Genomic DNA, 16,355 nt, shown 5'->3' with positions numbered 1-16,355 from the left:
CACAAACTCTTTGTAAAGAAGAGCATTTGTAGAAATAAGGTGTAAAAGGGAAGAATGATATGATATGCTTTGTGAAGTCCTCTGAAAGAGTCAGCATGGGGACAAGGGAGACCCTGTGGTCAGTGCATTCAGGTTTCTGAAAGGAATTCAAACTTGTTTCCCTAAAGGTTCCCATTGAACTCGTTAGAGGTTTGGAGGGAAGAGCACTATGGATAAAAATACATGAGAAAAAGGGTAGGAATACATAAATATATGTATATATACATATATATATCTATATATTCTATTTTCTCATGGGACAGAGGCTACCAGTACATCTGTGCTGTTTTTTACACGCATCTATAAAAGGGAATGAAGAACAGGCTGATAGATCTTTAGTGACATCAAACTACTCAGAACAGCTCAAATAAAGCCTGATTGCAAAGAGCTGCACAGGGACTCACAGCACTAAGTGATCAGGCAATAACATGGCACATAAATCACTTGATACAAGGGTAACGCTGTGGGGGAAGGAAACAATCTTAACTTTACCGTGGAGAGTCATGAGCTCTGGGCATTTTCATTCACAAAACAAATGTTGGAATTACATTAGCTGGCTCCCTGAAAAACTTTATCTTAAGCTCCCAGTGAAAGAAAGGAAACAAACAAACAAAAAATTGGAATTACTGAGAAAGAAAAAGAAAATAAACCAGAGAACGGGATGCTGCTATAAAAATCCATTGGTGTGGTCACACCTTGAGTACTGGGGCAAGCTTTGATCTTGCCACCACAAAAATGCTACTTGGTGAATGATTAGAACATCATAAAGACCACTTGGGTTCATGTGTCAGCCCTCTCCTGAACAAAATTCCACACTGCAACAAGGACAAGCCCATCTTCCTAAGGACTCTTAACTCCTCTAAAGCACTTGTCACCCAGGAATCTCAAAGCAAAGGAAGATAAGTATCATTAAGTTTGCTTTAGAGCTGGGGGAAACCGAGCTTTGAGCAGCAATCTAACTTGTTCAAGAGGAAACAGCTGATGCAGGCGCAGGCAGAAGTGGACTCCAGATCTTCCCATCAGCTCATCCACCCTCTTATTCCAGCAGCTAATTGATTGTGGGGAATTATTTTCAACCAGGCACAAGAAAAGTAGAGGTCAGAAAACTGTTCAGTTCCCAAGCACAAGAGAAAAAAATAAAAAATCTATTAAAGCCGAATATAAGGTTTGGAAAAAAAAAGAAATATTTGATCTGCCTGTTTGAACAACAGAATATTGATACAATTTTCGCTCTGAGAAATATTGCAGAGCAGTTCCTAGCTGGGGTCACTTGACAACAGAAGTCACTGTGAATGAAAGCAGGTCAGTTAACTGCCCCTGGTGCCTCTTTTCTGAGTTTTGTCCTCCGGTCTCCTCTGATTCTATTGTATTTTTATGTTTCTTTGGCAGCATTTACATTTAAAATTGAACATAAGAAATGTATTTTCCTTAATAAAATCAGGATGAAATTCACTTCTCTGGCATATATTTCCAAACTTTTGCCCCTTCTTTACCTTCAGAGAGGAGTGTGTGATTAAAACTCAGCTTTGTGACTCTGAGGAAAGAGATCAGAATTAAAAAAAAAAAAAATAAATCACTAATTTGAAGAGCAAATAACTATCAGAGGTATTTAGGTATAGGAAATGCTATCAGAAATTGAATTTCAAAGCAACCAATGAACTGTATGATTAGATCTCTTGGGGGATATGTTCAAGCCAAAATCCATTCAGCAATGAAACAGAGAAGGATGATCACCCACATTTTCTCCCTCACATTTTTTGTCGATAAAAATACAGGTTTCTCGCCCAATATGTGGGATCAGCACTTATTTTCCTTTGCTTCTGAAATAGTCTGAGATTGTGTCTGAAATTGTTTCCCTGTTTTCTGCCCGAGACAATCTTCAGGTTCCTTCTGTAGATAAGCAGGAAATCAATCAAACAAATCTCTTGACTGCATTGCTCAAAGTTTTTGTAACCGAGATGTAACACGATAATGTGGTTTAAAGGTGGACTTGAGGATTGCTACCACACTCAAAGGGCTTTGCTTAGGCCAGTCTTTCTTCCCCATGAGGCTCAGAATTCCTGCATGACCTGTTCCTCATGTCACCTCGTCCTGTGGTGTAGCCACTCAATGCATAGAGGCAAGAAAATGAGAAATCTAAAACCAGTGGCAATAATTTTTGGCAGAAAAAAATCCTGAAAAAAAAAATCTTTTGAAGAGACTCTGCATCTTTAGAAGCAGGTTTTATCCCTCTGGGACTAAGAATATTTAACTAGAGCACTCTAATCATATTTCCACTGGCTGGTATAACGATAATGCTGGAATACACATGATGTGTCCAAGAGGTAACCAAAACTCATCTGAGCTGGACATTGGGCTCTTGGCTCTTCAATCCAGTGGGTGAAGCCAATTTTAACTGTCCCAGCCTGAATGCTCACATGTGGACAGGAACTGTAATTTCATGGAGTTTTTAGACTTTTAGTTTTTAGTGTGAGCACACTTTTGGAAATAACATTAATTTCTCCTAGTAACATTCATGTCTTTTTATCTTTCCAGAAGCACCATGGGATAGCTCTCTCACAGAATTGCCATAGAATCACAGAATGGTTTGGGTTGGAAGGGATCTTTGAAATCATCTTGTTCCAACCCCCTGCCATGGGCGGGGACACCTTCCACTAGCCCAGGTTGCTCCAAGCCCTGTCCAACCTGGCCCTGGACACTGCCAGGGATGGGGCAGCCACAGCTTCTCTAGGTAACCTGTGCCAGGGCCTGACCACCCTCACAGGGAAGAATTTCTTCCTAAAGATCTCCTATAAATCTACCTTCCATCAGCTTAAAGTCGTTATCCCTTGTCCCATCAGGACTATGTCCTGTTGTATATGTTCTTTCACAAAACATGAATTTCAGCTTCAACTCTATTTCAATTCTTCATTAATTCAAGTTAAGCTCATGAGCTGTGACTGAAAGAGGTCACGGATGTGCACTATTTTTGAAATCTTTGTGTTTTCCATTTTTGGTGACCATTGTTCACTGGAGGGAAGAAGAAAGTAGCACTTTGTCCCCATCTGTGATCAGGCAGAGACACAATCACGTATGAGGGTGGTGATGCTTGACTTTGTTGCCCTGAGTACATGGCAGAAGTCAAATTTCAGTGCTCTTAATCCATCACTTTTCACAGCACTCTTGAAAAGGTCAGTAACTCCAATAAAATAAATGATGCTTGAATAGTTATATACAATTTGAATTTATTCACATAAGGATCAAAAAATGAGCCTGTCAAGTTGCTCTAAGACTCTGTGGGGTCGTGTGTTTTAATTAAACACAAAACTCATCCGACAGCTCAAAAAAAAAGGGGAGAGGGCACATAAGAGGAATTTTCAAATTTGCCTTTTAGATTTTGTTTCCAGAGAGCTCCTTTCCTCTTGCAGCAGTGCTTTTTGATGGGAGTAACCATAAGGTGAAGGGAGGAAGGGCTTGCCCTTTTGTTACTTCTCTAAATTGTATCAGTTGCTTTCCCCCCCCCCCCGCCCCCCCACAGTGCAATTACTGATGTTATCTCATTAGTGGCTTAATTAGAGCTCAAGTGCAGGCAGGCCAAGGTAGGAAGGTTCATTACACAGTGTCAGGTCAGGGCTCCTCAGTTACAGGCTCAGTTTAGAGGGGTCTCAAGGCTATTGTAAATTAAAGGCAGATAATAATGATCTGTACATAGAGGCAGCCCCCAACTGTACCTCCATTTGCTGGGTCTCCTTGGGCTCTTTAAAGTGCTGTTCTGGGGAGAAGAAAGGTGTTTTCATGATGAAGCTACCTATGGTATCTGCTAGAGATGCTGCCCAAGGATTTTACAGATCTTGTGGACTAAAGGGATTATGGTGGGTTCAGAGATTCACAGACTTCTAGGCAATGGACGTGGCACTGAGTGCCATGATCTAGTAAATGGACTGGATTTGGACCAAGGGTTGGACTCGATGATCTCGGAGGTCTTTTCCAACCCAATCGATTCTATGATTCTATGAAAACCCAAATGCTCTGAGTATCACAAACCTCCCACCTCGTGTTGCCCAAATAGGATTTATTTGTGAGTTAGTCTCTGTATCAGTGAGTCAATTCACCATGAAGCTGTTTGTGTTTTTGGGATGACTCCCTTAGTGACATATTTGTGTATATCACACCAATTGTTATTTCCCTCCTTAGAACATAATGAAAAGAATTTTTACATAAAAACAGACTCCTCCTATGTGTTTGGGGTTTTTTTCCCTCTCTTTTCAGGTGTGCACTATGTGATCCGTTTGCAGCATCTGAACAATACAGAAATTACCTCTCCTGATGTCAGGACACATTCAGAGTGGTAGTTGGCTTCCTAGGCAACAGGGAAGCTTTTTTCATGCCGAAATCACATGAACACAGCACTGACAAGGTGAGAGCACGAAGCTGGAAGTGGTGCCTGTTCTGGAGCATTTGCACCTTCTCCACGGGGATTAGAGTGGCAAAAGGGGCAGCTGTGGTGAGTTCTGGTTCCCTAAGAGAGGGGAAGCCACCAAGCCCTGTGAATTCTCTGTTGTGACATCTGCCTGCAAGAGCAGAATTGGCTTTTTCAGCCCTGTCCTTTCCAATGGCACTGATATTTTCCATCCACACTCAGCACCACGGCCCTTCAGCTGAAGGCTCAGTGTGGTTTATGAATGAGTTTCCTTCTTCCTCTGCCTACTCTTGCTTGGCACAGGAGAGAGTGTTGGGTAAACAGATAAACAGCCTGGTAAGTGTGGGCGGAACTGAAAAGGAAACTCAACAACAGGAGAGCTAAAAACAAACACACAGCAGTGATGGGGATGTAGAAGATGGAGATGACTGTATGAGGAGACGCAATTCCCAGACATGATTATTATATTTTTCTAAACAATGCACATGGCAGAATTGCTCTAGTTGTCAAGAACCTCAAGTGGATGAGCAGACATTGTGATGTACCTCCTGTTTTTGCACATTTTTCCTTCCTGCATCTCAAAACATTGTACAAAGGCAAACAGCTTTTCTTAGGGAGGAGGAAAGAATGGCCTGAGATCAAGGAAAGCCAGATCACTTCAATTCTGACTTGCAGTTTTAGCTATTGTGGCAACTTCATAGAGCATCTGAAGATGTTTGACCTTGTTTGTGTCTTATTTTACATAAAAGTATGTGGAACCTCGCAGATGCCTATCAAATTATCTCTCAAGGGGAGATGGCAGTGTCCTTCCACCCACACAAACACTTACCAGAAGGACAAGAATCACTGGCCCTTGATATATGTAGTCAATGTATTTCCCTGGCTCTTTTCCAAACCAGCATCTGTAAGAAACATAACAAGTAAGAAAATCATATATAAAGTTAAATTCACTTCTTTTAGACTGTAATAGGAAGGACACTGTAGAGAGGTGTTCCTTTATTCACTGCATTCATTAATCATATATAAATAATCAGAAAGGAAATGAGTTTTCTGCTAAAAAGCACCTGCTGTTGGACACAGATCTGAGCCCTGTTTCCCCCTCCCATTAAAACATTCACGTTCCCACTACGGTTTTGGCAATTGCCTGCGTAAATATTTCCAAGAAATGTGAGAACCTGCTACAAGGAGGGTGCAGGAGATGTCTGAGAAAGGGACTAAGGAAATATTCTGTGTAAGAAAAAAACCTCCAGCTGTTATCTGCTGCAGTGCCCAGAAACACATTCCACAAAGTGGCTGCTGCTTATAGCAAATATGTCTCAAACTGCATGGAAATGCTGTCTAAATAAGCTACTGGATGAATGAGGGGTAATTCCATTGGCCTTGAATGAATCTTGGGACCACTTGGGGCTCCAGTGGCAGTGTCACCATTCCTAGAAGTGTTCAAAAACATGGTTTAGTGGTGGACCTGGCAGTTTTGGGTGAAGAGTCTTTTCCAACATATTTTTTTTTAAAGGTCTTTTCCAACTTTAGTGATTCTATGATTCCATGACCACCAAACCCAGCGGACAGTACAGAGCCATCATTTGAAGCTACCAAATACCTGATCCAAGTATTTGGATCATCAAGAGGAAATAGATTCAGGTGAAGTGAAATCTCAGGTGAACTGAATGGCCTCAAACCAGCAGAGAGCCTGGATGTGTCACATGTGACTCAGCACTGGCTTGACTTCCACTAATTCCACGTGATTTTCTCCCTGCTGTGCTATACAACATACTAACCCTGTGATTTCACAGCAACCCACAGTGTCACTCACTTCATTGTCTTAACTGAGAGTAACAAATCTGTTGTATTTATGCTGGTAAATGAATTAGAAACTGGGCTCAGCCCTGAACTCAGTCATTTACACCATTACATTTTCCTTGCTGCAGCTTTGGTGCAGGCCAAATAATATCCAACCCCTAAACTACTCTTGGGTAATGAATCTGGAACTAGCACGAGCCAGAGAACGCTCCCAATAGTCCACAAACTGCAGCTACCCTGATTTTTGAGGCCAAGAAGGTTTAATAATATGGATGTGAATTACTCCATGCTGTTTGAATTCCATCTCCAGGAATTAACCCAGGCTCAGCTAATTTAGTACTACAGACACATCCACGTGGTCTGGATCCAGAATTCCACCAAGCAGAGACAACTTCACTCTCGTAACTCCTTAAGGTCTAGATCATTGGAGCTCCAGATCCCTTAGCAAATAGATTTTGGAGTTCAAGGGTCTGAGAGTTTCCTTCCCTGCCATGGATAACACATAACAAGTCTACACAGCAAAAATTATGCCTTTCTCGTGTTTGCCTTGTGACAAACAGTAAGTTAGTGCCACTGGAGACATGAAAACAAGGGTAATTCCTGAGCCAAGGAGACCAGGGAGGCAGATTTCCACTTTTACAAGCAGCCAGATAGAAAATGCGTTACCTCAGAGAGGTGGTTGTCTGCAAGACACAACGTCAAGAGTTCAGGGCAAATAAACTAAGACGAGGAAAGAATTCTTACAGATCACACCATGCCCTTAAAGCCTTTCTACAAAACCTGTTGTTTGCTAAAATAGAAGGAGCTGAGTGCCCATTTCAAGATGTTCTGACTGGACAGCAGTGCTGAGATAAGTAGCTGGTATCTAAAAACGTGACTCAGAACCGTGAATTATTTGCCTTTTCTTGACTCAATTCCTGCATCTTTTAAGTTCCAAATGAATGAGCGAGCTTTGAATATTTTAGAAATATAAACCACGTCTGTTATTCCCTGGTGCACAGGCTGCAAATTAGTGTAAATGGATAATTTTGCAACTAGTTTTCCAAGATTTGGTAATGAGAGCAAGACTTGGAATAAGGCACTTCCTCCAAGTAAGTTATCATCCAAGAAGAATCCCCAGAGCAGCCTTGAAAGAAACTGCCTTTTTATTCTTGTGTAGATGGAAAGATTTGAAGAAAAATTAATTACAAGGTATGCCAAGGCAGGAAACATAATTCTCCATAACTTGCAAGACCTACATTTGAGAGAACATTTTGAAGGGTATTTTGGGAGAACTATTTTATATTACCTGAAACTCATGGTACCGAGAGCTATTAGAAGAGGAGTTTCTGGGAAACTGGCTGCTCCAGCAGAGGGTTCTAGCAGGGGGACTAATAAGGAGACTGAAGCATATGGCAGAACTTAGTGGGCTAGAAAAAGTCAGCAAAGAATTTGGAACAGAGCCGGTAGAGCACAGATGAGGTTCCAGGGCAAAGACTGCTCCCTGTTCTTTGGAATTTAAATTTAGCTGGAAGACCATCCTGAAGCCCAAAATGCTGACATTTATTTTCTGGAGCCCAGTATTAGACCAAGGTTGCACTGAGTGAAGCCTCATGTATTAACACACTTTCACACAGTTTGAGGGAACAAGGTTATTGCCAAAGATAAGAGTTCTACAACACAGGCCTCCACAGGGGAGCTGATTCCTTTTATTGATTCCTTTTGTAGGTAGGGGAATAAAAAAAAAAGGCAGATAGCTTTTTAGGTTGGTGTTCATGTCTTTAGGCTGTAAACCAGATGTGTTACACTGTAATCTAAATATTCCTAATACACCCATTAGATCTGGTGAGTAACAGTGAAAGGACAGTTATTTGCCAGTGAGGTTATATATGTCTGCATTTGATTAGCAATATTTCATATTTACAGTCTAACTGTTCAAACTGGGACCTTGGCTGAGATATTGCAAACTGTCTGCCATCTGAAGTCTTGCCTTAAATCCAACACAAGCCACTACTTCTGCAATAAAATCATCACTGCACATTTATTTAAAACCAAAAAGAGAAACTTAAATCACTGACAATTACTTGGTGCATCAGAAGTTTCATTCCATCTGTGTGAAATAAAAGCCATTTAACCTTTTTTTTTTTTTTTTTTTACCTCTGGAAGAATAAACACACACTCCCTAAATATTGAAGGGGACAATTTAGGAAGACAGTTCTGATAGGACTGAGATATGTAAACACACTTCTACTGAATAGAACTAATTAATATTCTTCACGGTTCTCTGATAGTTCTTAATAAAACCAAATCCACCACTGGTTTTTTCACTATTGTTAATTAGATCTTATTGATGTTCTTCCCCTTAACAACTGCCCATCAGTGAAATTACTACAATAATCCTTAATCACTTTTGTGGGATTTTTTGATTGAGATTTAACAGTGCTTTTTTTCAGAGTTGCCATACTTTTCGAAACCCCAGACAGGACATTTGCCACAGTACCAATTAAAGTTGCCTCACTACGCAGAAAACGATCTCTATTAAGTACAAAAATGAAAAAAATTAGGAAGTTGATTGAAGCATTTTCTTAACATTCTTCCTGAGTGCTAGTTTGAGCTTTTCAACTCAAATGATGAGCTACACAACTTGAACCCCGGTTCGACCTCCAAACAACTTAAGTTACAGCTGAAGTGGATACTCAGATGAAGAAGTTTCTCCATTGTGTCCCAAATTTTTGGCTGTTCCCCAAGAGTCTTGGAATCTGCAGAAGAGTCCATGTTTTCTGCATGTGCCCAGTTTGCTGGATCTGACCTCAGGGGGCAATGGCACATCATTTCCCCAGTGGTCAGGACAAATGGACAAACTCTGTGGCAAAGAGCAAAGTCAGAACCCTGAACTTTGGAAGAGGATCTTCCAGCTGTTTAAAGAACTAGTGGATGAGATCCCCTGGGAAACTGTCCTTGGAGAAAGGAGTTGATCAGAGCTGACAGCTCTTTAAGGACACTTTTCCTAGAACACAACAGTTCTCCATCCCCATGTGTAAGAAATCAGGTATGACAGGCAGGAAACTTGCATATTTACACACATATATTAATATAACAACACAAATATTAACATCACTCACTGTTCATTTTCATAATATAGCTTGCCAATGGCCCAGGCAATGATGATTGGACAAGGAATACCTGCAGGAGCAAAAAAACCAGGAGTTAATCATGGATGTATGTATAGATGGATGTACCTATGGTCCCAGAGTAAATTCAGATTTGTGTGAGGAGAGACTTAGTTAATGAACTGGAAGACTCTAAGCACAAGTGGTCCTATCTTGGTATCCTTGAGACATCACAATTGTTAAGACCTCTTAATGTACAAATTAAAAAAAAAATATAATCTCAACGAAAATTTAGTACCAGTAAGAAAAGTTAATAAAAATGTTAACAAACACAGATATATACCTACATTTCTATAGAAGTGACCAGAACAATTTCGTCTGACTTAAAGGCAATTTTGGTCACTTTTAATTTTCCAGCAAAATCTTAAGGACAGTTCTTGGGGGTGGGTGTTTAGGTTTTTGCTCCCCAGGCTCCAAGAAACTTGGAAACTTACTGGGATCTTTGGATGAAGCACATTTTTGAAACTTTCAGTAACTTTTTGAGTTCAGTCTTCCCTATGAAACAGGACTATGAGAAAGATTATCTTGATATCTTGCAATATCAGAATTAATTTTTTCCCCCTTCTAAAGGATCCAGCTGCTCTTAAGTTTATAGACATCATCCAACTCCCTACAACGTGCAATGTGCTCTGTGTGTGTCTGTGTGTGTGTGTGTGTGTGTGTATGAGCTCTTGTCAAAGCCATGGATCTGTTTTTTGGGTTTACTTTCTGTTGTACCCAGAAGGTGTTACTGTCAGGCTCCTCAGTGTAGTAGATGAGGTGTATTTGTACACTTAATGCCCCAGCAATGCCATTTCCTCTGCTTTCCAATTCTGATTTTATACCAGTCTCATGTCCAGAGCTTTGCCCTTGTGTTTGTTTTGTGTTAGGCCTTTCACAGTCCCACTGGCTTGGAGGGCATTTGCTGGAGGAGGAAACTGGAAGTGAGGGGGAAAAAATGGAACTGGCCTTTTGACACAGACCTCCTGGGGAAAACGGGAACTTTTTCACCCAGACGAGGATTGATGTCAAAAGTGGAGGAGGAGAGTTTTCCCTCTCCATTTCCTCTTTCACCTGTGGCCTCGGGAAAAACCAAACAAGACAACCTCCAGCTCCATCCCTCGTTCCAAACCCCAGGTTCATGTCCCTCTGAAATCACTGCTACTCTAAGGTGGATGCATGGACAGAGGCTGAGATTCAGTGACCCTCACTAGTATCTGCTTCTTTCCCGGTGGAAGCAACATGACTTAAACCCTCCTGCAGGAGCAGACGTGGCCTTGTCTCTGACACTGCCTTCGAACCTCCCTTTTGCTGCCTCTTCTGTGGGAAATGGAGGCTTTAAAGAGACGAAGCAGAGTGGAAAGAGAACCATAACACAGAAGGTGTGGGACTGAATTGCTAAGTGGCCATATCTAAACTCAGCAAGAAGCGCAGTTCTGATCTCCTGTCCCACCATCTCTGGTGGCTCTCGTGCCCTTCAAATGACTGTGTTGTCCTCCACCTTTTTCACCACTGACTCACAGGGTCTGGTGCACTTTTCCCCCCACTTTTCTTGCTAGGCATGGGCAGACAAAATGCAGCCACATCCTTTCTTCTGGAGGAAAATATTTTACTTTCCCTTGTGAAACGAAGAACAGGGATTTGAGAATGAGACTGGTAAAAAAATGTTTATGGGAAGGCAGAGCAGAGCCAGAAAGGGCCCAGAAGGGTGAGAGAAAGGGTATATTCAGCCCACACCACTCCTGCATTAGGAGGGCTCTGAGAGAGGTAGGGAGGGAAAACACCATGGATCAAACCAGTCTGTGGATCTGTGAGGGCTGTGTAAGCAGCTGATTTTCCAGTTGGGTGACAGAATTGAAAAATACTGGGCAAAAAAATATTGAATCAATTCCCCACATAAACATTTTTTTTTCTCCTACAACTCCTTTTCCTCCCATTTTATTTTGGATTGAATGACGTATTTTGTCTCAAAGGCTGTTTCTGCCCTCAGAACTGCAATTCAATTACTTCTGCACAATTCTGAGAGCGAGAGGCATTTTCTGAACAAAACATCTTCCTACTTTCAGAACAGAAAATATTGGTGACTTTTTTCCACCTTTCTTCTTTCAACAGAAAAGAACTGCCAAATTCACTAGCTCTGTCTGACCTCAGATTCTGCCTTCAAGTGAACGAGCTGCCTGCACAGGGCTTGTCTTGCCAAACATCTCCTGTCAAAGTTCAAAACGTGGAGATGTTGGTTGGAAAGGACCTCTGAATGTACCCACTACAATTATCTGCTCTAGGCAGAACTATCAGCGCTAACCCACTCCAGCTTGGTCTTGGCCTTGATGAATTTTCAATACCCCCAGGGTCAGAGATTTCACAGCTTTTAAGTTATCTGTTCAAGTTGCACCACTTTTTGGTACATTTTCTGTTTTCTTAACGTCCAGCTGGAACCTCTCAGTCTGCTATTCGTGGACGTTGTCCCTTCTTATAAAATCTGCAATACCAAGAAGAATTTGGCTCCCTCATTTTTGTAATTATCTTTCAAATCATTCTTGGTACCTCACAGATCCTTCCTTAGCTGCCTCTTTGCCAGATTGAACAGGCTCAGCTCCTTCAGCCTCACTTCACGTGTCATGTCTTCTAGACCCCTAAACATCTTGATAGTCTTTTACTGGATAATCTCCAGTTTTTCCACATCACTTTTCGACCTAAGAGACCATAACTGACCACAGTATCCCAAAGGCAGCCTTACCAAAGCCGAGTCTGAGTTGCCACAGGGATAGTACAGAGATGACATGGGGACTCTTTGTTAAAAGCTGTTTTCCAGGAACAAATTCCTCAGCAGTCCAAAAGACAGCTGTGAAGCTGGACTGGCAGATAATTAGGCTTCTCTTCTAGTCAGCTCCCCACTTAGAAGTGTCTCATGAGACTGAGTGCTCCACTGGGCATGGACAGTGCCTCTTCTGCTTCACGCGGTGTTGAACAGCGTGTGAGGGGTTGTGGTCACTGCTTTGCTGATTGAAGTGAAAGGGATGTGGTATGGACTACTGACTTCCCAAAAGGCTGAGCCTGGGAGTTCTCTTTCTTTCCTGAACACCAGGTCCTTGAGGATGAAGCCAAATCCGGTGATAACCTATTAGCTTTATGTCCTCACCACAGGGAAGAACTAAACCTGATCTCACATTGTTTTGACACAGTTAGGTCTGAATGTCAGATTTTGCCCCAGCAGGATTTTTAAAGTTTATTCTTGCTGCTCTTGTCTTTAACACTTTAATGTCAGGTACCATCAGATAACACCATTTTAACCATGGAAGTCACTTACACCATCCAATGAAGAGAAAGACCCATTTCCTCAGCTTATCCGTGGAGTAAGTCATCACTATAGCAGTGTGCAAGTAGCAGCCTTCCACAAACATCCAGAAGAAGTTGGTCACCACAAAATAATTGTAGACAGTGGTAATACATCGACACCAGGGCTGGAGAGGAAACAGAAGAGAGTATTTTAAAATTATAGTGAGAACATTTATAAGATTCTGTATGTTGTAATCCCCATAAAAATCAATGGGAGAATTCACTCATGGGACACAGATTTTCCCTGTGACTTGGAATCACAATATCTTGGGTGCTGTTGGGAACTCACAGCTACATCTGTGACTGTCTGCTGAGGCTGCTTTGACCATGATATGCAGGAATTCCTGTATCTAAACATGTGTGGAAAGTTTAACATGCCAAAGGCAAAGCCACACCAGCAGCCTCCAAGCAGTGCAAGGACACAAGAGGAGCAGCTCATTTGAACACAGATGATCTTCCAGAGGCACAGCCATATCCTTAGGGTCGTATCAAAAGATGACATGAGTCTAAATATCTAAATATCTAAATATCTGAGGCAGGATAACTCACCTGCTGAACAATTCAAATACAAAGGAGACATTAATGTCACAGTCTTGCTTCATTTCCACTGAAGGAAGGAACACCACTAACATTTAGGTAAAAAAAAGAAAAAAAGGTGCTTTAAAGGTATGTTTTTATCAGTTACTTTATCTCCTCTATTCCTGCCATTTGCACTTCATTCTGTAAGTCACATCACATCACACTTCAACTCTGAATTTTGCCTTAAACCCAACAGGAATTTTTGGTCAGGCTCATTGCATAAATACAGGCATTTCCTCCAAATGGCTGTGCAGTGAGAGCACAGCTGTGGAATCACAATGAGCTCCAGAGAGGCTCCAGGAGGTAATATCCCATCAATAAATCACAAGGAACCGATGGCAATTTCCACAGTGCTCACACAGAGGTCTGGGAAAATGTCTCTGTGACCAGGCACACACTGAGCAGGACACTAATTACCTGTGTTCACTGCCACCACTGGTGGCATTTTGGTCTCACCATTCTCGAGACTTTTAATTAACTCTACTGGAGTATTTGCAACTTGTGATCCTCAGTTGATTTTATTTCAGCCCTCATATGCACGAGGTGGGGATGGTCTCTAGGCAGTCAACAGAGCAGCAGGTGCACCATCAAGCCCAGCATAATTCTGGAGACTAAGAATTTATTGGGCAAGAAACACAGTTGCAAAGCAACAGCTCGCTCACAAGTTGCGAATTTGTTTATTGAATGGAAATAAAAAAAATCTTTTGGATGTGTTAAAGCTTTCATTTCTGTATTATTTCATTAATATTTCAAATTTGGCTTGGCTCCATCCTTAAAATAGGATTAAAACCCAAAACAATTCAGAAAAAGATAAACCATTCTGTTTTCAACATTTTGTTTAAACCAAATTTTTTTTTTCTTCCCGTTTTGGCTTGAGTAAAGGAAAATTAAGCCTTAAACAAACAAACAAATAAACAAATGAACATTTTTCTTTCGCTAAAAAAAAAAATATTTTGCTTCCATTACTGGTTGACCCCCAAAGTAGTCAGACTTAACTCTCACATTTGATTTCTTGAAGGTATGAGCATGAATTAAATCTTTCCCTGTGGCCTCAATCCCATGGAAATGCTCTGATAGAGTGTCTCCACTCTTGTTCACTTCTCTCCCTCACTTACAAAATTTACACAGTTTTTGTCCTTTCCAGAGCTGCCCATTTTCTGAAGAATTGGAAAAAATAATTATATCTGAGCCTGTTGTTCTTGTGTCGGAACTGAGTGGAACTGGATTGGGAAGATACCGGGACAGATACAGACAACAGACACAGTGGTGGGGAAATCTCCTTCTCCAACATTTCTGTAGGAGACCAAAATAAAATAAATTTTGAGCAATTCCCTTTTGGAACTGTGGATTTATTACTACTGAATAATAAACCCAATTTGCTGAACTCACTAATTTTGTTTATTTGACTGAGGATTCTTGATCCCCACATGTATCAACCACCCTGCTGCAGATATATTCAACAATTCCCCTTCTTGATTTATTTACAAGCACTATAATTTCATGCAAAATATTTCGATGTTGAACTCTTGATGCTTCTGTGTCTGTGTTATTTAATCTCCACTGATCAGCACAGAACAGATCACATTATTAGCCAGCATAAAAGATGTTGTTCCCATTGATTTTCGTGGCGTTATTTTGTTATACCACAAAAATATAAAGTTATCACTCAGACTTGCACAAAGCACCAAAAAGACTGCAGAGAAAAGATAAGTTAATGAAAACTGGGGCATGTCCTTAATGCTTGCAGGGTTTTATTTTCCTTGGCAATTTGTGGTTGCATTTTTAAAGGCACTTGAATGCCTGACTCCAACAGGTTTTTCCTAAATAACTGTAAAAATCTGTATTAAGATTTGCAGCATTCTCATGAAAGTCACTCAGTAAGTAAGTCACAAAGTAAGTCCCTAAAGCTCCCACACCACCATTTTCTGGAGTATGAGAATGTCAGAAACACAGACAAAGCAAACACTGAATAAATAGAAGCTACATTTTTCTCAAAGGAGCATCTGAATGAATAATAATAGAGATTTATGCACAGACTTCCTCCTTATCTAGGTACTAATGATTTTTCTATTTGTTTTCCCAAAGAATGGGATTGAAGTTGAGACGTCAAATCTTACATTTGAAAAGTTAATTAAGGATGCTGAGTGTGCCCAGCTGACATTCAAATGAATGGATATCCAGGCTCCTGGGGTGGTTTTCCATTTCTACAGGGCCAGTGGAGCCATGATTGATAGCAGGTGTGGATCCAGCTCACAGTCTATAGGCATTTTAGTCCATCTGCTTTCCAAAGACAGAGACTATAAACGGTGTGTGTGTGTGTGTGTGTATGTGAATATGTGTTTGTAGTACACTTTCTTCTTAGTTATGGAGCTAAATATCAGGGGACATCCCCAAAAGGAGAATATCTGACTATAAGATTATTACCAGGGAAAGAGAACAGTAAACTACCCTACCAAGGACCATCAAAAAGGACTAATTTTCAAGGAAATGTAGAGCTGTTCTCCAAGAAAGTAAAGAAAAATGCTTTTTCTTTTGGAGTGGATGTTTTCATTCCACTCTGAAATCCTTGGACTGCTGGGGCTGCTGAGTGACTAAAGAGGGAGAGGAGTCACCTTAATGTCTTTGATAGGACAAGGAGGAATGGTTTCAAACTGAAAGGGGGAATGATTAGATCTTAGGAAGAAATTATTTCCTGTGAGGGTGGAGAGGCCCTGGCACAGGTTGCCCAGAGAAGCTGTGGCTGCCCCATCCCTGGAAGTGTCCAAGGCCAGGTTGGACGGGGCTTGGAGCAACCTGGGCTAGTGGAAGGTGCCCCTGCCCATGGCAGGGGGTAGGAACTAATTGATGTTTAAGGCTCCTTCCAACCCAAACCATTCCATCATTCTATGATTACTGTACTTACACAGGGACTGATTCACTCAGAGAAGCATCTGCAGTTGGGAGTGACTTGAGTGAACAAGAAATAACACGGGGAGTGAGAGAAATGAGAGCATGGTGACCACGATGCTGCATTTCTCAAGTGCTCAGTGCCATGCAGAGAAGATGCTCCACTTCTTTCTGCCTCCAGCCTTCCC

The 16,355-nt window shown here is 41.3% G+C and overlaps 1 protein-coding gene across 3 annotated transcripts in view; it reads right to left on the bottom strand.

Moving 5' to 3' along the window:
• CRHR2 (corticotropin releasing hormone receptor 2) overlaps positions 1-16,355 on the bottom strand; it is a 142,116-nt gene that overhangs the window by 26,202 nt on the left and 99,559 nt on the right. For all 3 annotated transcript variants that reach the window (XM_027733447.2, XM_027733448.2, XM_039380737.1), the window contains 3 exons: positions 12,674-12,827; positions 9,340-9,400; positions 5,268-5,340 (listed from right to left, as the gene is read on the bottom strand). In XM_027733447.2, the coding sequence (XP_027589248.1) occupies positions 5,268-5,340; positions 9,340-9,400; positions 12,674-12,827 (288 nt within the window). The remainder of the gene's footprint in view (positions 1-5,267; positions 5,341-9,339; positions 9,401-12,673; positions 12,828-16,355) is intronic.

The sequence above is a fragment of the Pipra filicauda genome, unplaced genomic scaffold (genome assembly GCF_003945595.2).
Source record: "Pipra filicauda isolate LSUMZ 115617 unplaced genomic scaffold, ASM394559v2 scaffold1_size10287979_pilon, whole genome shotgun sequence".
In the NCBI taxonomy this organism is placed as follows: domain Eukaryota; kingdom Metazoa; phylum Chordata; class Aves; order Passeriformes; family Pipridae; genus Pipra; species Pipra filicauda.
The sequence above is the reverse complement of the archived record's forward strand: the minus strand, read 5'-3'. Positions and strand labels throughout refer to the sequence as shown.